Below are 23,139 nucleotides of genomic sequence, written 5' to 3' on the forward strand. Positions count from 1 at the left end.
CACCTTATGTGCATTACTTTCTTGAGGTTTTTCTGTTCGATTTGAGTTCCTTCATAATTTCCTTTGTGAATTCTAATTTTCGAGAGTTAGATTGACTTAGGCGGATTTGAAGTAAAGAAATTGCCTAAAGCCATACGGTTTACGAGACTTAAGCTCCAGCCTCGTGACACTTGTACTAGGATTCAAATTGCATTTTGTCTCCTTTACTTAAAAAATGGGCAAACTAGTCCCTGTAAATTAGATTAAAGATCAAATTGATCCCTTTTATTAAAAATTCCATCTATTTGTATTATTGAAAACTAGCATGGTTAACGAAATAACAAAATAGTGACATGTTATGTGCCACGTATACCTCATGTTGATGTATAGGGATAAATTTTTAATAGTAGAAATGGATGAAATTTTTAATAAAAAGGCTAATTTGCTTTTTGATCTAATGTACAATAACTAATTTGCTCATTTTTTGAGTAGAGGGGTAAAATGGAATTTGATTCCTAATATAAGGACATCCGTATTACTTTTTCCCAACTTAAGTAATGAAGAAGAGAGAGATACAAACTTCAACGTCCCATAGCTAACTTTTGTTGTCCATAAAAATTCAAATTAGAATATCAAATTCCAAATTTCACACCAATGGCCTAGCTTTCTCTCTATAAAATGCCCCCAATAACATTGTTGTCATAATCGGATTAGACCAGTTGGTTGGATAGGGAAACTAGCCTGGTTTGATTCGAAATAAAGGGTTGGATTTGTTGGCCTAGAATTATGTTAAAAGAACTGTTGAACCGACAATTGAACTAATTAAGTTGTTTTTCTCTTTTTTAATTTTTTAATTTTTAAATAATTTATTCAAGTTCAATTAAATCGAATAAATCAATTGGACCAATCAAATCAACCAAATCAAGAACTAATAATTTGTGACACCAATTTACAGTTGTCAAACCAATTAAATTTGTTCATTACAACAAATCATATCAAAATTTACTATCTAATCACTTGAACATAAACCAAATCTAATACATGATTTCCTATTTCAACAAATAAGTTCAAGTTCTCATACCTTCCAAATTTCGTGAGTCAATGGCAAGTAAATAATTATATTAACTTAAGTGATAAAAATAAAAGGCTTAATTGAATAAGGGGTACTTAAATTAATGGATTTGTTTGAGTTAGGTACCTAAACTATTTTTTGGTTGATTCGAGTAACTAAACTTTTATTATGTTACTAAATTTGGTACTTATCATTAGTGCCACTAAAAAAAAACATGTTAGCCAATCAAATTTTGTCATGTCATTATCTCACTAAAATATAATTAAATAATAGCGAGCGGACGGTAGGAGAGAGAGAGAGCGAGAGGGACAAAGCTAAGGGGAAGGGAGGCAGTGGATGGGGTAGGGAGGAGGTGAGAGGTAATTTTATTTTATTTTATTTTATTTTATTTAATATTAATTTAATTATTTTTATTTATATAATTTTTTATTTAATTATATTTTAATGAGATAATGACATGGTAAATTTTGATTAGCTGACATGTTCTTTTTTAACGGCACTAACAGTAGGAACCAACTTCGATAACAGAATTAAAGTTTAGGTACCAAGATCAACCAAAAAATAGTTTAGATACCTAACTTAAACAGACCTAATGGTTTAGGTACTTATTGAACTAAGCCTAAATAAAATGACGTATCTTTCCTAATAAGCAATAAAAATTAGAAGACATAAGATAAAAAAAAAAAGTTCCCTATTAATCATAGGGGTTAGGTGAGATGGCAAAATTGAGAGTTGAGGTTTGGATGTTGTTCACTCCTCGAGTCTCCAAGATCTACTAATACTTGTTCATGGAATAAACAAACTGTACATTGAGCGATAAAACTAAGTGGTATTTCCATGGTTCAAATCATATAAACGAAAACAGTAACATGATAAAAATAAAATTAATGCAAGTTCAAGTTTCAATCATTTCAAATTCACCTATTCATGTTATATGTACCTGTTCATACACTATCACAATTGACAAATTAATATAACATATCATGTATTACTTTCTCCTAACAACAATACATTTATTTCCATTTCAACTCATACCATTTATTTCATTATCCTATTTCCATATTGAATTTATTGATTCGTTTTGTTTCCATATTGACCTTTCATATTTGTATAAACTATTTTGAGTGATCTTTCCCTTCTGTCTTTAGTCACATTTCACATATAAGCACATGTAATACCAATTCATATTATCTTTTCAATTCAAATATCATTTATCAAGTTTGTATTTTATAATCCCTATTAATCGAACAGGACTTAGGATGGATACATGGATCATCCGACCATCACACTAGTATGACACCTAGTGGCATATCAAAATGTCTGAAGTATAATTTACACCCAATTCTCATCGGTATAATCGAAAGAAAATGTGTACCCAGCACTCATCGAAATGTTCGAAGTAATTTGTGCCTAGCGCTCATCGGTATATAACCAAAGTTTAACCCGTACACAATCTAATCTTATGGCATGCCAACTCTATCTAATTTTGCCCAAGATAGTTAATAGTGTAATCAACAAATCAATCCATATATATTCAATATCACATATCCTAGTTCATACCATTTTCATCATCATTTTGTATCACGAATCATTTATCGAGTTCATATTCTATTCGTTTATGTTATGCACATCTCAATTCAATTATCGACATATTATCATCAAATACGAATCAATTCATATGACAAGTATAACCTTACCTTAATAGCTAACTTGCAACAAACATGTATATATGTATAATGAACTCCAATCATAAAAGTAAAAACCGAGTTTTCATCACTCGTCTTTCCCTTCTCCTACAATGACTCAACGTTTTTAGCTACGTTCAATAATTCAATTGTAAAATAATGTCAGTTCACATCCCAATCACATTAAAATACATAGCCATATTTTTCATTCTATTCATTTTAGTCATATATCCGAGATACTCATATTTTTCCGTATCTAACATCAGACCAAAATCTGATTTCACATTCTTTCATTAGGAACCCTATACTTTCATCTTCAGCATAATCTCATGAAAATTTTCAATTTATTCAATTTAGTCTCGAATTTTATAAAGTTATCTAATAAGTTTAACTTACATTCTAGTTTAGTCCTTATCATAATCTAGATTTACTAAGTATCAATTTTTTCAAATCAAACTCAAAATCATCAATTTCATTTTAATGACAACTTGTTAAACATCAAATAATTGAACAAATTAATATATTAGCTAACTAAATCAAGCTCCCATAATAAAGAATCTATAAAAATTTAAAAAAACTTAGTTAACTTAAAGAATTTTAATGGTGGAATGATGCTCGAAACTTTAAGTTTTTATTTTCTTTCTTTCTTTCTTTCTTTCTTTCTTTCTTTCTTTAATGGTGGATCGATGGAGGAAGAAAGATGAATGAGTTCATCTTTCCATCCACTCACCATTATATATATACTTTAATTAATGTTTTAATTAAACTAAATTCTAACTAATTAATTATACTTAATATAATTTTAAACTAAATGGAATCATCATCACCTTCCACTATATCATGGATAAATTTGGTTAATTAATCATTTTGGTCTTTTGGATAATTATTATTTAGGTCCCTAAGTATTTTCTAACTTAAAATTCAATAGCGATTGAACTTTTACAATTTAGTCATTGAACTTTAATTAATGATTTTCTTGATTAAAGTACTTAACCAATATTCGATAGATTTTCATAATAACTCCGTAAATATTTCTATTTCACCTTTACGGACTCAATTTACAAAAATGAAGTTTTGAAATTGTATTTTCTGACATAGCCTAAAAATCGAGTTGTTACATGTGTAAGCCGCCATTGGGTAAGCTCAAATGTAATATTGATGGAGCTGTTTTCATAGACAATAACGCTATTGGTTGGGATGCACTAGTACAGAATAATGTGAGTGATTGTGTTCATGGTTTCTAGTTTTACGAAGAGTGTTTTAGACTCTTACAAGGTTGAGACAAATGATGCTCGCGAAGTTCTTTCTTGGCTTAGATATTGGTAGGCAGATAATATTGTACTGGAAACTGACAGTTAATGCCTTTGGCATGCTCTTTCTCGTGGTAATTCTAATGCTTTGGATTTGAGTTTGGGTTTGTTACTTCAAGGTTGTTTTCAGATTAGTTCTGTTTTCCAATCTTTGTTGTCGAAACTATTTTTTTATATTTTGAAGTAAAAATGATTGATCGACTTTTTGGAAAGCGAAAATGGAGTCGCCACCAATCTTTTCTTGTTTAGGTGTGATCGGATCACCTAGAAATTTGGGTTGTTTTAATAAAACATTTTGGTTTACTAAAACAATGATTTTGGTCTACAAAAATATGAGAAAATAGGCTCGGGAGTCGGTTACGTATGAGGAAGGATTAGCACCCTCGTTACGCCCAAAATTGGTACCAAATCGATTAAATAATGTCCTTTTGTCTAAAATTAAAAATGTTTTTGAAATGTGGTTCTTTTTAATAACATTTGAATAACCCGAATCCTTTGCCAAAAATCTTCTTGTTTCGACGTTCGAAAATTTATAATTCGAAAATAACAAAAGGATGGCCAACTATTTAGTCCAACGAAAAATCGATACCCAGCACAGTAGGGCATGATTCCTCGAATTTCCAAACATTGACCATTGCCTCACCTTAGAAGATACGAGTGAAATTCCGAAGAGACATTCAATTATTTTGAACAAACGGGAGATTGCAACCCAACACGATAGGGCACTATTCCTCGAATTGCCAAACATCAAACATTTCTTTCATTTTAAAGAGTTTTTAGAAAACGTGAGTGAAATTCCAAGGGGATCTTCGATCGTTTTGAACAAATGAAAAAGCGCAACCCGGCACGATAGGACACAACATTTCAAATCCTCGATACAAGATCATTTTATAATTTCCAAAACTCATGCATTTGAAATTTCAAAAGGATATTTAGTTATTTAGGTTAAACAAGAAAAATTGAAATCTAGTAAGTTAGGGTACTATTTTCTTGAATTTCCTAAATTCGAAATATTGCCTTATTTTTAATTTAAAAAAAACATGGACGAAATCTCGAGAGAATATTTATTTGGTCAAACAGAAAATCGAAACCCAACACGTTAGGGCACAATTTATCGAATTACCAAACACGAAATATTACCTCGCTTTGAAATTTTATTTTTATTTTTTATTTTTCAAAAAGGAGTGATTATGGAAACAAACTTGCAACGTATTTATTCGATTCATTTGAAGCAAAGAAAATGAAATGAATAATTTCAGGCAAATAGGTTGGCAATCTCAATCATAATATAATACATGGAAATGCAAAACAAAGTAACAAATATGGAAAGCATATATCAATAATATATTATACAAATTTTTGAAAAGTGCAAACATAAAAATCGAAACATGCCCAATGATAATAATCTTACCACATACACTATTTAACGTTTCTAACTAATGGTTAAATAAAATCTATTTTAAGAAAAATATTTTAAAAGGTAATAAAAATGTTAAAACAAATAAACTTGAAATGAACAATTTAAAAGTAGGTAAATTATATATAAATATATATATATACATAAGCAGATAATACATGCAAAAAATTTACAATAGATTGTAAAATAAATAAAAATAAAATAAATAATACATAAAGCATATAAAGTTTAACTTATAAATGAGCTTCAAAATAAGTATTATAAGAGGAAATTTAAAGTTAGTGTTATGCAAAATAATTTAAAACGAAGATTCAAAAATGTATATATATATATAATATATTATGTGCATAGCAATAGTAATGTGTACCTATATAAAATTTTAAAACGAATAATGTACATATTAGCAAGTTGTAACATAAATGAATTATATAAATGCAACCATGTAAGAATATACAAAAGAATATACGAATGACATACTATATATTATAATTCAATAATTATACAAAATATTTTGAAACAAGATTTACTTACCAACAATTAACAAGATACATAAAGCATAAAACTTAATATAAACATTGTATAAAAAAATAGTAATATAGGCAAGTGTTTGAAATAAACAAAGTATAATTTAAAATTGGGGAACAAATGGTATACATAAATAGATTTAAAGGGAAAAATATAAACATGTTTGCAAGGGAATTCAAATAAGTAATTCAATTAAATTATGTATATATATATGTATATAAAATAAAGAAAATAAAATAAAATAACAAAAATGAAAAATGAACAAAGGAATACAAGAAATTAAAATCAACCTTTTTTTTTTTGCTTTGGATTTTTGATCTCTATGTGAAAATACAATGTTTTTTTTCTTTTCCTCCTCCCCCATTTACATTTGGTTTTATGATGGCTTTTATAACCTTGTTACAAATTTTTTTTATTATTTACTATCTTTTCTTTTTACAAGTGGTAGATAAAAGAGGACTAGGGCGACGCTTAGGGCGGCACATAGGGTGAAAATGTTAGGTTTTTTTTCTTTTTCTTCATTTTTTTTTATTTTTTTTATTTTTTATTTTGGATTGTATTTGGGCTTAGGGTATTTTTTATTTTAATTGAGTTTTGATATTTGAGCTATGATTTTATTAGGCCCGGGAAAAATTTGGGACTTACATTTGTCCTCTCATGCGACCTACTCTGAACATGTTATTCGCCCCTCTCTTACTACAAATGTTTTATTTCCTGATTATACTAATGTTTCAGGTGGAAACGAGAAGAGACATTCGAATGGATTGAGTAAGCTTATTGGCTTTTGGTATAGATAGTCTTCTCTGTTCTGCTGATTTTGTTTGGTGGCTAATGACATTTTAAGTTTTCCCTTTAAAAAATAATTAATATTAAGAGAATCTTACTTAAATTTCTAATCTAGATTAAGATAATTAAAAAAATTTATAAGTGATTGCGGTAATTAATTAATCAAATTTTTTGTTCCATGAGAAAGATCGTGAATGCGGTAATTGTGGTTGTGGCGTGGGTTGGTCATCTGCATGACAATTTGGTGGGGACAATTGGGTGCAAATGTAAACGTGGAATGAAGTTATTGGAAGACAGATAGAAACGCAGATAAAGTAACCGTAGGGAAAAGTCAAGCAGACGATGTCCCCAACCATTTTAGGCGGAGAAATCGATCAAGTAGTGACAGTAACTCTAAGCCTCGTTTCCATCGACTTCTTCTCCATATCAATCTCTCTATTTTTCTCCATTCCCTTAACACTCACTCTCTCTTTCACTTCACCTCATTCTCTCATTCTTCTTCACCTAATATTCTTTGGTATCTTTCTTTCCTGCTTTCCTTCTCTGTGTTCTGATGCCTAGCTATGTTGTGCGCTGACTGTGGCTTACATGGGTTTTTGTTATTGCAGGCATTTGTCGCTATGGCATTGGATTCTTCCATGACTATGTGCAAATCCGTCACCTCAACCCCTGTAAATTTCTCTGCTCTTTGGAATCAGTTATTTCTGTTTTTGAACCTTCATTTTGTACCTTCTGTTGGATGCTTAAATGGTTTCTCTAAAGAACTTGATTTCGTTCTTTCTTCTGTATGGTTTTGGAAATTTGGGTCTACTTTCCTGGATTCCATTCTGCTAAAGCTCCAATCTTTTCAGATGTTGTTAAGCATAGACATGCCTTCCTTTTATTTTCAAGTGTTGTTAATATTATTGTTTTCCAATTGAAGGGCTTATTCTTGCGGAGAAATACAAGTAGTAGGAGTTTCCAATGTACCTTTAAGGTGGGAACCAGGATCAACTTTCCTAGGCAGAAAGCTCAGGTAACCCAAGTTAGATGTAAATCCAGTAAACGTGGAGGAGCCCTCGGTGCCACATGCCGTGCTGAGAAAATCCTGGTGGCAAATAGAGGAGAAATCGCTGTTCGGGTAATCCGAACTGCTCATGAGATGGGAATACCTTGTGTTGCTGTTTACTCAACCATAGATAAGGATGCACTTCATGTAAAATTGGCTGATGAATCAGTTTGCATAGGGGAAGCACCAAGCAGTCAATCGTGCGTAGTCATAACTTAAGCCTCTATGGGATTTTAATCAGCTTTTATAATAATTGCCTTAGCTTCTTCCAACGATGTTTATTGTGAAATTTTGCATTTTTACTTCCTACATTTATGCATTTATTCAGTTTTATCAGTGATAACAGCATAATTTTTATGTTGAACTGTCTTTGTTCAGGTATTTATTGATACCAAATGTCCTATCTGCTGCACTTAGCCTGAATTGTACTATGCTTCATCCGGGATATGGTTTCCTTGCTGAAAATGCAGTTTTTGTGGAAATGTGCAGAGATCACAGAATCAACTTTATTGGGCCTGATGTAAGTACTCAACTATTAAGTCGTTTATTGTTTTTCTAATTAATTGGAATAACTAGTTCAGTGTGGCTTTTCATGTTCAGAGTTAATGAATGTGAATAATACTTTGTCTGTATGATGGATAAGATATTGATATATAGAATTGCAACCTGCTCTTTCTAATGAGGCCGATGAACCTTAGTTTGGTACTAAAATGATACCTTGTAATGACATTAACTATATGCTTACTAAGGAGCTTCCAGAATATAGAAGTGTTTTCAGGTTTGAAATGGAGACTAAAAGCAAATTTTGCTCTAAACGTATCACTACACATTTCTGTTAGTTATGTTTACATGCAGTTCATAAATCTTTTATGAGAGGATACATCCTTTTTCTTTTTTAATCTGTTGCTGTTGGCTTTACTGCCAATTTTTTTACCCTACATTTTCACTTCTGGTGTTTTTGATATAGAACATTACATTGGCTTGGAGGACTGATGTTTGGCAGAATCTTATGGCTTAGTTTTGTGTGTTTATTTTAGTCTCTTCTCTTTCTTGCTTATAGCATTTAATCAAAATTGACCAATACAAAATGAATTATCTGTTGCAAGCAGATCACTAGACATGGTATCCTTTTTTGTGGCTAGATTTTTTCCCCTTTTAATTCGTTTTGGTATTAAAATGCATAGTGAATGACTAAGTTTATGTATGTGATGGTCTTAAAGTAGACACTGTTGTTATTCTTTTAGCTTATTCTTCTAGCTTGTATACCTTTTGGTTTTTATTCTCATCCTGGTTCCTAATTCGAAGAATGAATCTTGCTATGCTTTGGCAGCCTGACAGTATTCGTGTTATGGGTGACAAATCAACTGCCCGAGAAACAATGAAGAATGCAGGTGTTCCTACTGTTCCTGGAAGTGATGGTTTGTTACAGGTATTATATTTGGCGAATTGTTTGTATCAGTATATGAAACTTCAAACATAGCATTTATACGATCAATTTGCAGTTCCATGGTTAACTTTCTGTTTATCATAGAGTACAGAGGAAGCAATCAAGCTAGCACATGAGATTGGCTTTCCTGTGATGATCAAGGTGATTATTCTACTCTCTAACAATAACAATCAACATATGGTCTATTATCAGTATAATTTATTGTCTGAACATGGAAATTTGGCATTTTTCTAGCTAACATAGATTTTGTTTAGAAAAATTGTTTTGTTTTCCAGTTATTTTTTTTCCTTGTTTATTCAATTAACTGTTCAAATGGAAACAGATCTACTGGATGTGCATGTTGTCAGAAAAGCAACCTGAAAATCTTGTTCATAGGAGAATTGACATCCATGTAAAGCAGAGTTCATTTTTTTCTTTAGAAAAGATTTTCTTGGTTTTTGAATCCTTTCCACTCATAGAGTTGACAAACCTCACTTTTGCTCAGGTTGTTACTTCTTTAAAATCATTGCAAAATCTGACCTCTTATTGAACAGTTTTTGAACATAATTAGGATTTAATTGTTGCAAGGCATTTTAGTGGTTCAATTGTGTTTTTCTATTAAAAGATGCAGCAAGAATCCTGCATTCTTTTACTGACATTAACTGCCAAAATGAAGCTATGAAATATGATTTTTGAATGTCAAGAGGATATTGTTGTTTGTGAAGCTGCATTGAAATTTGTCTTATCCAGTAACCTTTTAATAATTTACATGTTTTGTTGTTTCTTTTTTATTCAAGGCCACAGCTGGTGGTGGAGGGCGTGGAATGCGTCTTGCTAAAGAACCTGATGAGTTTGTGAAGTTACTACAGGTATTACTTGAAATATCAATTGCTCCTATTTTGGTTGTGACATTTCTCCCTTTAGAAGCTTTTAGTTGTGTGTCATTTATTTAATTATGTCAATTACATTTGGCTCATGAGTCGCAACTTCTCTTTCTTTTTACCTTATGTGGACCCCTGTCATACCACCAAACTAAAGGACTCAGTAAAGAGTGCCTTCATTTTAAGAATGGTATTTAGCAATCTTGTCCTATAGGCCCAAATCCCCTTGTTAGGAATGGTTAAAGTCACTCGGCAGTATTTTGCTACTCGTGAAGGAAGCAAACCTAAAAGCCACTGGAAGACAGCAAAGTAAAAAAAAAAAAAAAAGAACTTAGCTCTCTCCCTCTCTCTATCTCTCCCCTTTCCCTCCCTTCCTCCCCCCCTCCCCCCCTCCCCCCTTCTCTCTCTCTCACACACACACAGACAGGGAAACCCTAGTAACTTTAAATACTGTTTTCTCAAATCTTTAGTGCTTCTAATCCTATCACATCTCTTCTAGATTTCATTTACTAAATAGAAAGAACCTTTGTTTTCTCTGGAAAGTTTCTTTGTTCTACTAAATAATTACTCAAGACTTTTTGACATTTTGCATCAATTCTCAAAACAATATTTTATATACTTATGACATGAAAATTTCAGCTTATTTTACATGTATATCATAAAATATTAGTTAGATCTCATGAATTAATAAATTAATGTTATTCAAAAAGATTGGAGTATGCAATATCTAAATGAAATGTATGTACTCAGTTTTTATTTGTTTTCTGCATCTTACAGCAAGCCAAAAGTGAAGCTGCTGCCGCATTTGGAAATGATGGAGTTTATTTGGAGAAGTACATACAAAATCCCAGGCACATTGAGTTCCAGGTAATTACTCCTTGCTTGTATAATTTCCCATTTCTTCATGCGCTGAAACTACTCTTAGGAATGTAATTCTGGAGAACTAGAATGCTTTGTGCTCTGTTATGGCTAGGATGTTTTCTTGGTAACGTTATATAATTTGTAATATGTAACATGTTCTGGGAGAAATGCTTTTATTTCCTTCTGCTATCATCGATGGCCTTGTCTGTTGGAAGACTTATGGCATTAATTAGGTACTGACCTATGGTTAAGCTGCACTGCCTTGTACTTCATATTCTCTGCTAGAGTATAGACTACATGCTAGTTTTTAATTTTCTCACTATTTTTATGGTTTTGCAGGTTCTTGCAGATAAATATGGTAATGTTGTTCACTTTGGTGAGCGCGATTGCAGTATCCAGGTACCATTACCATGCTTACTTCCTCTCTATCTTAACTACATCTTGTCTCCTCAAACCAATTCATAAATAAATCAATTTTAACCATAAGTAGAAAAGAGTAGGGGTGAGAACAAAATGGGTCAACCGATTAAACTGAAGTGAATTGTACCTAGTTAACTGAAATTAGTCAGCTTTGTTGGTTTTCCGGTTTATTTGGTCGTTTTTGGCTTTGAATTTGCAAACCAAATGAACAATTATTTTTATCTAATAAACCCTAACATACCCAATACCCAAATAAAATTCAACACAACTCAACTAAAAATATAAATCTAATTACCTAAATAAATTCCCAAGTAACCCAACCCAAAAACTAAAATTAGAACTTTTAATCAATTTAATTAATCTAAAAGAGAAATATACTGTATAAATATGTACATTATCTCAATAAACTTTATAATTACGGTGGTAACTTCTGTTCTTTAATAAAAAAAGAAATCTTAAAAAGGAAAAAAAATAAAAAAGCTCAATACCAGAAAAACCAATCAAACCAAACTGAACTTTGGCTCAGTTATTTGGGTCTTTGGCAATAGAGTCGGTTGGTTTGGTTTAACTTTAATTGGTTAGTTAGTTTATTCGTTATTAATATATGGAAACCAAACCAACCAAATGCAATGGAAAAAGGTTACTCAACTTGAATGCTGAAGTTCAATGGAAGGGCAAAACTATATGTATCTAGTCGTTTGGATTTTTTTAAAGTTTCTCCCTTCCTCCAATTCTTTGTGATGTAGGCCATATTTGAAAAGCCTTGCCTGGGGGTTGGAATCTTAAGACTTCTGGCTCTTGTAAGAATTAGGGTTAGGATTTAAGGAATCAAATTGGGTTTGAATCAATTGAGTTTTTTCTTGAAAGAATGGAAAAACTGAAGAATGGTTTGCTCTAACATTCCGGGAAGCAAAGACAATAGGAATGAGATATTAGTCGTTAGTTGAGGTGTTTGGCTGTTGGAAATTAAAAGGAACTTTGGGGCTAGAATTAGGGTTGAAAGTTTTAGAAAGGGATTATACTTTTGGATGAATAAAGATGACTGGTTCTGGACTTCCATTCCTAGATAAACCAACATACTGATAATTTTAATTATCAAAACCGTACTGGAATCTAAAAATCTCTATTATGATGGTTCTAGTCAAGGACTAAATCTACTAGAACTTGGATTCCTACTTCAAAGTTTAAACTAGTGAGAAAGTAATAGGAGAGCACATGAAATGCAATGACTCATTATAAAAGCTTGTTGTTGATCCTAGATTCTATTAGATTAGGATGCCTATGGGAAACTTTATCCTGTAAAAAGGGAAGGTTTTGTTTGGTTGTAACTTTTGCTACTTGGTTTTGACACAGAGCAAAAAGTACATTTGATTGTAAAGGTAAGCAAATTTTTGAAGAATTAGAAGATAAATTTTAATTTCCATTAGTAACGAAAGATAAATTTTAATTTCCATTAGTAACGAAAAACATGATTTTACCGTTAATGAAATGACTTTTTTTAAATTGGGGTTTCATTTAGAACTCTACTCATTATGAGTAAATATATTCTTCTCTTTTAGTTTCATCTAGAACTCTACTCATTATGAGTAAATATATTCTTCTCTTTTAGTATTATTTTTTTTATATTTTATACTAACTTTAGGAAAGTAACATAAGTAGCCAAAGTAACACCTAAATGGAGCCTAAATAACAATTTAGACTCAAGGAAAAACTTTCCGGCTAGATACCCCCAAGGAAATCTGAACTTGACATGTTAGCCCTTGGATGCATAACTTGGAAAATTATAAATTTTCCTCTACAGAAGAAAGTAGCTAAAGTTTTAAAACTGAAATCATAAACATGAAAACAAATTAGTTTAATTTTGTATGGCATTATCAACTCTGATTTTCAAACAGATCTATGACCATTTCCTCTTGGAAATTAAAGCATCTTAGTCGTGATAATTGCCTCTAAATATTGCTTCCTTCTCTTAAACGGTGCAAATATGCTTACAAGGTGACTGGTGACTATTACTCAAATATTTGCTGCAGTATGTGGATAAGCTAAATATACCAATCTTTTGGCAGCAGAACATTATTTTCCCCACTTTCCTCTTGATTGTTAATAGAAAGATAACTAGATTATTGATATTAAATGTTGTTTAATCTGACTTACTATACAGAGGCGTAATCAAAAACTTTTAGAAGAAGCGCCTTCTCCAGCATTGACTCCAGAGTTGCGGAAGGCCATGGGTGATGCAGCAGTTGCTGCGGCAGCATCTATTGGTTACATTGGTGTAGGAACTGTTGAGTTTCTTTTAGATGAAAGAGGTTCCTTCTATTTCATGGAAATGAACACTAGAATCCAGGTTAATAAGGACCGGGAACTCTGATTCATGAATTATCTATTAGTGGATTAATTAGAAGCACTACTAATCATGTATTTTCATCTAATGAACTCAGGTGGAGCATCCTGTAACAGAGATGATTTCCTCTGTTGACTTGATTGAAGAACAAATTCGTGTAGCTATGGGAGAAAAACTTCGCTACAAACAGGTATGAAATGAAATGTTTCAGCTAAAAGTTTTGGAGCATCAAACACGATTGTATTCAACTGCTCATAAATAATGATTTGCAGGAAGATATTGTGCTCAGAGGGCATTCAATTGAATGTCGTATCAATGCAGAAGATGCATTTAAAGGGTTCAGACCTGGGCCAGGTATGCATATCTATGTTTAGTGTTCATGTGTAAATTACTACTGCAGTAGGTTCATTTTTGGTACTTGCTACCATCAGAGCCTTTATAGTGTTGCCTTTGAAAGTTTCCATTATGCTGTACTACAAGCTTTCATATGCTTATATGAACATTAAAGAATATATTTTGTACTTTTTGCTCTTCTTTTATGTTTTAAACTTTTGAAGTTTATACTCATAATTCTTACCTCAATTTCTATAGGATGTGCTTTTCAAACAACCAAAAGAATAGGAAATTGAAGGACTTTGTCTATAGTTTGATATTTTAAACACTTACTCTGCATTCTTAATGACAGGGAGAATAACATCATATTTGCCATCTGGAGGCCCATTTGTTCGAATGGATAGCCATGTTTATCCTGATTACGTAGTTCCTCCAAGCTATGATTCATTACTTGGAAAGGTTTGTAATATCTGTCTTATACTATTAAGATTATGTATATATGAGCAATTCAATGCAAACTCATGAGGTCAAAAAAAGTTATTATGGAAGAGAAGGGAATTCTTAAAACTTCGTTTCAGGAAAGAGTAATAAGAATACCATAGTTTGTCGTTATTTCAAGGTGTATATGGTAAACTGAATTATCTTTCAATTTTTGCTAAGGTTATTCTTAACATATTAAAATATAAACATTCATGTTTGATCTTTGTGTTTGAAAATGACCATGCTTATGAGTCCACTTTTCTAGCTTTGACATTGTTCTAACTATTTACTCTGTTGTAGCTTATCGTATGGGCTCCAACAAGGGAAAAAGCAATTGAGCGCATGAAAAGGGCTCTTGATGACACTGTAATTACAGGTACTTGGTTATTGACTAAGAGTTTACTCCGATTTGTTGTTTTTTATCATTTACATCTTGGTCACATACATGAGGTTGAAGAAACCTTTAACTAGAAAAAAGTGATTCTCAGCGTCTCCCAATGACCATAATCAGTGTGGTTTCTGTTGGTGCTTCATGCATGTAACTGAATATGTTTGCACCAAAAGGGGTTGCTATAATTTCTTTGTTCAGTCTGGTTTTGTTACCCAGCAAAACTCCATCCCCCAAAGAATATCCTAATCCATATTCTTTTTATTGTTTTGTTTTAGGGGTTCCTACAACTATTGAATACCATAAACTCATCCTTGATATTGAGGTTGGTGGTGCTATTTCCTGTGTGTTGGATAATATTATACATCAAGGTTCACAATTTTTAATCTAACGTGCAACACTTTACAGGACTTCAGAAATGGAAAGGTTGACACTGCTTTCATTCCAAAACATGAAGAAGAGTTGGCCGCGGTACTTGCTTTGCTTTAATCTCTCCCTTATGTAGATAAGTAGTTCCAAAATGCAAAGAGCTTAAAGATTTTGTTGTGTGCCTGCAGCCACAGAAAATGGTATTAGCAACTGCTGCCAAAGAATTGACTAGTGCGAGTGCGACCGCTTAGAAGGGTTAGTATTCTTCTTGTTTAACTTCTTCAGCATACTGGTATAAGTCATATAGCAGTCAGCTTGTTGGAAATGTTGGTAGGTGATAAATCATTCATATTCATTGGTGATTCGTGGACATGGGGTTCATCAAGATCCTGTTGTTCAGCTGACATTCTAATACATCGTTTATTTTCCTTGTGTTTTTTCAACCGTGATGTGTTATTCTTGAAACGCAATTAATAATTTTCTTCATAGTGGTTGGAATATACATCCCTAAAACCCGGAATTTGATATATTATTAATTGAAGTTTCAAGATTTTATGGATACATTTTTCAAAATGAAGAGGAATTATATTTTTACAAGCTATCATTGGGATATATTAAAATGAGTACAAAAACTATACTAAGATTTTCCTTTCCTACATACGATAAGATTTAAAGCTTGGTGAAATAAGTTCTCTTTCAGAATGGAAAAGGAAATATCATCTATCTATTTGTCCTTAGAGATGCTGAAACTGAAACGGAAAGCCTCCAAAATTCTGCCAAGTTGCCCATTCTCCTTTATTTGTTTGTTTATTCATTAAGTATGATGCAGTGGTAGTAGTTATGCAGCGGCGACCTCGGAAAATAACACGTGTGGGGCAGGCTGGGAGCAATCAAGCGCACATATTTGTTTGTGATCATCACTTCTAATTTGCTTGTCACGGCAATCCGCGCTGCAAAATCCTTCCTCCCCTCTGCCCAATCCAACCAGATATTTTATTCATGGCAGAAAATCAACACTATGTCATCACCATTATTATATGTCAAAAAATATCTCAAACAATTGGGGGTCATAAATTCTCATTTAAGTGCTATGTGGGTCAAATAAATATCCGACTGACATGTAGGCCTCAGTCTCCAAATATTTACACTTCTCCTTGAGTCCAACTACAGCTACCAAAAAGGTTTTCCATCTAGAAGACTCAACAGAGATAGACTGCACTCAATAACTGATATAAAATTGACATCCAAAGACATTTCATAGCCAAAACACTCCCAAGACAATTAAAAGTGATTGAGCATATTCATACTGAAACATGGAACCACGAAACAGCAACCTCCAAATTTTATGACATTTCAATCTCATCTTCCATTGGAAATAGTAAAAATTCACATGATCATATGGAACAAAAGGAATGGCAAAACCAAAATCAAGCATATCCCCAATGGTGATGGTTGGTGATGGTTGATAAAGCAGAAAAAGTTAGCATACCAGTAGTGACTTCAAAGATACAGCAAGAACTATAATACATCTACAGTGTTCAGGTCTAGAACAAATTTGCCATTCATATTTGTTATCATAGCACAGAATCGTAACACAACTTCTAACACATTTGCACAATGGCTGCCACTTACAGACAGCTTACTATACAATCCCAGATGGCGGAATCTAGGGGAGGGGAGCCACTGACTTCAACTACCGTCCATGTAGGAAGTACACTAGATATGACCAACCAGCCATCCTACCTCTTCTACGTTCTTAAAGCCCCCCATTGACAGAATTACTCTGATTTGGGGCTAGAATCAATCCCAGTTTAGGTAGATTAGTATTTCCAATAAAATCACATACACCATTGGATCTTAGATATATTTACAACAGACAAGAATGAACTGTAAAGCTCTAACCAAAAGATTAATTTCTATTCTCTACACAGAACGGGGAATAAAAGGATTTGCACCCCAAGAAAACAAATACAGAATCACATCCAAGTAATCATCAGATCATTTTAAGCATCAATTCAATTAGAAGGGGAAAAAAAACTCAACTGGAAAACATCATCAAGAATCAAAACTTAAAACTTAAATCAATTAAAAGATGAAAAAAAGCGAGGCCAATACCTGTACATGAAAATATCCAAACCATGTAGTTCCTTCTTGCAAAGATGACAAGAAGTCAAAAAGCCATCACTCCAAAACTCCCTCTTGAACTGACCCATATTGTTTTTCCTAGGCGAAGGAGCAGCAGTAAACCCACTGCAATTCTTGTTGTCATCTCCAAAACCGAACTGATTCTTGATCAATTTATCGCCAAAATGAGAAATTACAAAAGTTTCGTTGTCAGATAATTCATCAAACTTCTCGGAGTTAAAGCCACCTCCGAAACTGGGAGCTGCTTTAACAGATGAGACTATAGGTATGGGGGTGGATCTTGGGGATGGAGCAAAACAAATAGATTGGTGTGTATGGGTTGAATCAGTCATAGCTGCCACTATGCCTAGCCCAACTACACCATATTGAAAGTTGCTTGGGGGTTTAGTGGGGTTTAGACAGAAAAAAGAGTGCGATAAAGAGGTGAAGAGGTTGAGATTGATGGCGGGTCTCTTTTTTCCGCAAAAATTATGCATGTTATAGGAGAATTACAGCCCCTAAGATTGTTGGGAGGGGATTAAATTCATGGGGTTTGTTGGACCCTAATCCCCCCAAGAGGAGAGAAACGAAAAGTAGTGAATCAGAAGTTAAGAGACTGGGTTCTGAAGAGAAAGAGAGAGAAGAGAGGATGGCTTGGCGTTGTTGTTTCAATCAGCGCTCCTTGTTCTGTTTATCTCCCTTTCTCTACACTCTTCTTCCCTCCTCCTCTTTCTGGGTTCGCACGCCCAATATAAACAGTTTGCTGCATTAATCCACGGGGTAAATTGCACTAATACTCACCTAAGTTTCCTTTTTATCACGAAATGGTCACCCAATTATCAGTAATTTTTTTTGTTACTCAACCATTCAATTTTATCTTTTTTTTTTTTTTACTCAATTATCTTGCATTTTTTTAGTTTTCCACCTACTGATAGAAAAAGATAAAACTTTTCATAGTTGGGTGACCAAAAAAGAAATTTACTAATAGTTAGAGGACCATTTTATAACTTTTCATAGTTAGATGATAATATATATATTAATAATTGAATGACTACTGATGTAATTTACTCGAAACTATAATATACATATAACTATTTATAAAAGTGAATATACATGACAGGCCCTCTTCGATAAGAACTTATTACATTAGCCATTTATTATTAAATGTAACCATTTAGTCCTTATACTATTAAAAATTAAATAATACTAAACTGAAATAGAGTTAACATGTACCGTTTAAAATATCTAATTTATTGTTTAGCAAAGTTAATATTTTTAAAAGTTTTTATTCGATAAATGAAATATTTTGTTTGGAATTTAACGTAATTAAATAAAATTTTTAGGACATTTTTTTATATAGTAAATGTCAACACCGATTTGGATTTGTTTGATTTTTTAATAGGACAGGATTAAATTGATCTATTTAATAATATAGAAAGTAATTTGATTTAGTCCCTATAATACAAGGATATTTTAAGTACTTTAACCATTATAAAAGTAAGGTCATAAGGGTTTAACTTCATGACACGTTTACTACCTCCTCTTTTATTTTCCTTTTGCCATTAAAAAGATAGTGGTAAATTTTCAGTTTTTGGTCCTTCAACTATGATCACATTTAGAATTTAATCTTAATATTTCAGTTTGACATAATTTAATCCTCTACTTTTACAATAATAATAGTTAACTCAAATGGTTGTTTTCATTGACTATTTCTATTAAAATGCTGACATAATATCAGTGTTGTCTAAATCGGATCAATTGGACTAAGAACCGATCGAGGTATCTGTCTAGAGAGAGATAAAATTGATTGACTCATGAATCAGTGTGGATTGGTTGAATCAGGCTAAAAAAATTAGGTGAACGATTTTTATATTTTTAAAAATTTTAAATAGTTTATTTGCTTTGAACGAATTGGATCAAGAACTAGTGACTTGATTGATTCAATCGCTGGCCCTATTCCTAACATATTAGTTAAGATTACAATCAAATTTGCTTTTAGAGGGATAAGAATGCCATAAGCATGATTGTTTATACCGAACCAAATGGATCAATAGGTATATCGGTCCGAAGAAAGATATTTAATTGGTTGACGATAAAACCAGTTTTTCTTTATTTTGGGCCAAACCAAGAAAAAGAAAAGCCCAACTCAATTCCCTAAAGTAATCCATGTTGTGGGCTCAGCTTCTTCGGTTTTTAAACCTAACCCAATGGTCCCAATATAGTGATTGGGAGTGACTCAGCGTTGCTTACAGAGTTGAAGTATGTATTGGAAGAAGAAAATTAAATTTTCGCATTCAGTAAGTTCATTAAAAGAGTAAATGATAGTCACGAGTTTTAAATGTCAAGTCTGATTTTTAAAGTTTCGGTAGTAAGGTATTTCTTATTTAACACGTGTTTAATAAACAATTTTTTTGTTTTTTTTAAATTATATAACAATTTTCAAATTTCAATATTGGTCTCTATACTATACTTAAATTTGAAAATTAAGATCTATACTTTAATTTTTAATATAATTTAGTCACTCAACTTTAATAATATTATTAGTTAATTTAAATATTTTATTTTAATTAAAATGTTGAATGAATTTTAAAATTATTAATATCATTAAAATTTTTATTGAATTTAGGTCTATAGACAAGTGGGTTCAAAATTGTCAAAAGGATTGCAAATTTATGTTTTTGGGGAATAATCAATTGTTTTTTGTTAATTAATTTTTATTTGATTTCTCGGTTTAATTTTGGCCTTAATTAAATTAAAATCAATGCTAAATTGTCGAATCTTTTTTAAGTAAAAGATGGCCTTTATTAATTAAAAGGGAAAAAGAAAAACAGTTTCGGAACTGAAACGTTCTATCAAAGCTACACCATCTCTTAGGCTTAGTTTGGATGGGCGGTGTGTTTACCTTCGGTGAGGTTAAAAACAGCGGTGGCGGTGAGATTAGTTATTGTAGCGGTGAGATTGGATACTGTAGCGGTGAGATTAGAAACAGCGGTAGAATGTGTGTTTAGATTCAAACGCAATTTAATGTGAGAGGTGAAAATAAAAATGACTATTAAGGACATCATATTAGAATTGATATATAATAGAAGTTTTTAAATTATTTTACTTATATAAAATTATTAAAATATGTGAATTTATAAATTCATTTAATAAAATATTAAAATGTATCTTTTAATATTTTATTATAAATATTTAATGAATTATATAATCAATTTAAATTATTTATTAGATAAAATGATAATAATTTTAATTATATAATCAATTTAAATTATATAATCAACAGGCAGTACTCTCCTTCCTTCCAAAGCCTCTTCTTATCGGAAGCTTGACCGGCGATAGCAGATGGAACAATGAAAGAGTTTGGGGATGAGGCTTGGACTTGGGCATGGGTTCAGGCGTGCGAGCAAAGGAGAGCGAGAAGAAGAAGGAAAAGGTCATTTTGTCTGCTAAAATAGCCACTTGCCCAATGGAGCAAATTCTTCTTTGAAACCTCCACCAATTTTCAAAGATATCGGCGGGTTGGAATGCATTTTGACTGAACTGAAATGCTGAACCAAACAGCATAGCAGTGAGATTGGCAGCAGTTATCTCCCCCAACTGCACCTCACTGGCAATAAAAGCTGAACCAAAGGAGGCCTTAGTAATTATACACACAAATCGAGTATGCTTTAGCCTGTCGATTGGCACGCTTTCATATCAAATATGCCAAAATCTCTCATTTTGGTACCCTTTCACATAGTGTAACAATTTCAAAGTATGCTTTAAACCTTCATTTTAAACAATCATAATACCAAACTAACTAATATGCCACAATAGGCATCATTCCACAATAAAAATACCGGGTACGCTAGCATGATTATATGTCATTCAATGCCATCACTAAGCATACCAAAACATGTACTAATACAATTATGCACATTAACTTTACAAGTTTCAGCATTAAATTAGGTTTAACTAACTTGGCCAAACTCCTAATTACATGCCACAAAATCGAGTAAAGTGATCTTCAAGCTAATTCGACCAGCATGTTCTGCAATCCGACAACTACAAGGAAAGAAAGAACATCGGTAAGCATAATGAATACTTAGTAGCTTCATAAGAAATTAACTTAACTTACATTGACATTACAACTATTTATGTAATTGAAACACAAAGATGAATAACACGGCATTCCTTTGTCAACCTTACACATTCATATACAAATTCATCACAACACCAATTAAGTTAGTTATCAACAAAACAATTCATTTCATATTCATTCGTTTTCAATTGTTTCATTTTCGTATACTTACATTTTTATATTTAGGCTACTCACACAGGCTTCAGATCAGAGTTATACTGTACATGCTTTACCTGATGTTGCCCACACAAGCTTCAGAGAGTTCACAACACATGTTGAATCTCAAGCCATCGGTAAAGGATAATTCGATGCTACTCACACAAGCTTCAGAGAATTCACAACACATGTTGGATCTCAAACCATCGATCTTGGAGTCCTTAATTAAACACCTAATTTTCTTTGAACCCTAATAACATTTACCAGGTTCCAATTAATACCATTTCCGTTTCCATAATATTTCAATTTTTCTAACTTCAGTATTTACGTATCATTCAATCATACTTCATTTCACATCCATTTGATTTCATATACTTGCTTGTATTTATCATATATATATATATATATATATATATATATCATATTTTACGATTTAATACCTTGTATGCCAAACTAACAATCTTTTTCAATTAATCTAAGTTAATATATACTAATTATTATTAAAATATAATTAAAATAACTTAGTAAATTTCATATGAACTTACTTGATAAAAATGACAACGGGTAAGGTGTCAGAGACTAATATGCAATTTTTTCTTTTCCTCAATTTTCTTGTGGTTGGTTCAATTCCCGATCAATTGAAGGAAATAAAGTTTTGAAGCTTGAAACCTATTCTCCCTTTAGTTTCGTGAGAATGAGAAAGATTAAGCAAAAATGGTTTCCTTTTCGTTTAATTTTAGTTTATATATTTTAATTAACTTTAATTAATCACTAACTATTCTAATTAAACTTAGTTAATTTAATCTTAATCCATATTAAATTAAATTAGTGGGTATCATCATCCACCACTGAATCTCTAATTAAAATAACCAATTGCTTAATTGGTCCTTCAAGTTCTTAAAATTTATAGTGATTAATTTTTACCACTTTTATAATTTAGTCTTTGTACTTTAATTAACTATCCAAACGACAAAACTAATGGATCAAACTTTAATTAAACTTTATACTAACATTGTAAATATTAAATATTAATATTTATGGACTTGATCATCGAAAATGGGGTTCCAAAATTACTGTTTTTAACACTACTGACTTTCGAGCTGTTATAGCTGTCCATTTTAGAAAATTGTCCTCAAAAAGTTTACTTGAGAATAGATTAGGGTACTGTGATTTCATTGCTTCTTCCTGTTCACATGTTGCCTTCTCTAAATCGTGTCGATGCCATAATACTTCCACTAATGATACTCGTTTATTTTACAGTTCTTTCACTTCTCGAGGTAAAATTTTCACTAGTTCTTCATTGTACATCAGATTAGGCTGTAACTCTATCTCGTTGGGAATATCAATTTATGTTTAAGTCTATCTCGCAGTTCTTAATTTATATGTTAAAACTCAAAACACAATAAACATATTTT

The 23,139-nt window shown here is 31.9% G+C and overlaps 2 protein-coding genes across 4 annotated transcripts; one reads left to right on the top strand and one right to left on the bottom strand.

Annotated features, from left to right (window-relative positions):
* The first annotated feature begins 7,075 nt into the window (after positions 1 to 7,075).
* Positions 7,076 to 16,465, top strand: LOC108483072 (biotin carboxylase 2, chloroplastic). 2 transcript variants are annotated; one of them, XM_053026395.1, is made up of 18 exons: positions 7,085 to 7,152; positions 7,383 to 7,445; positions 7,697 to 8,022; positions 8,201 to 8,342; positions 9,153 to 9,251; positions 9,354 to 9,410; positions 10,046 to 10,117; positions 10,907 to 10,996; positions 11,330 to 11,389; positions 13,572 to 13,757; positions 13,852 to 13,944; positions 14,027 to 14,108; positions 14,440 to 14,546; positions 14,868 to 14,943; positions 15,234 to 15,280; positions 15,364 to 15,426; positions 15,513 to 15,579; positions 16,154 to 16,465. In XM_053026395.1, exons 1-17 carry the CDS (start codon positions 7,117 to 7,119, stop codon positions 15,573 to 15,575), a joined length of 1,662 nt encoding a protein of 553 aa, XP_052882355.1. In that variant the 5' UTR covers positions 7,085 to 7,116; the 3' UTR covers positions 15,576 to 15,579; positions 16,154 to 16,465. The 2 variants fall into 2 exon arrangements, with proteins under 2 accessions (XP_017641759.1, XP_052882355.1); XM_017786270.2 differs by lacking the exon at positions 16,154 to 16,465 and having other exon boundaries at positions 7,076 to 7,291; positions 15,513 to 15,897.
* On the bottom strand, positions 15,249 to 18,337 carry LOC108483073 (FCS-Like Zinc finger 14-like). Of its 2 annotated transcripts, none has more exons than XM_053026397.1 (2): positions 17,440 to 18,207; positions 15,249 to 15,506 (listed from the first exon to the last, which is right to left on the bottom strand). In XM_053026397.1, exons 1-2 carry the CDS (start codon positions 17,943 to 17,945, stop codon positions 15,395 to 15,397), a joined length of 618 nt encoding a protein of 205 aa, XP_052882357.1. In that variant the 5' UTR covers positions 17,946 to 18,207; the 3' UTR covers positions 15,249 to 15,394. The 2 variants fall into 2 exon arrangements, with proteins under 2 accessions (XP_052882357.1, XP_017641762.1); XM_017786273.2 differs by lacking the exon at positions 15,249 to 15,506 and adding an exon at positions 15,908 to 16,295 and having other exon boundaries at positions 17,440 to 18,337.
* Between the last annotated feature and the right edge of the window lie 4,802 nt (positions 18,338 to 23,139).

This window comes from Gossypium arboreum, chromosome 1 (genome assembly GCF_025698485.1).
Source record: "Gossypium arboreum isolate Shixiya-1 chromosome 1, ASM2569848v2, whole genome shotgun sequence".
In the NCBI taxonomy this organism is placed as follows: domain Eukaryota; kingdom Viridiplantae; phylum Streptophyta; class Magnoliopsida; order Malvales; family Malvaceae; genus Gossypium; species Gossypium arboreum.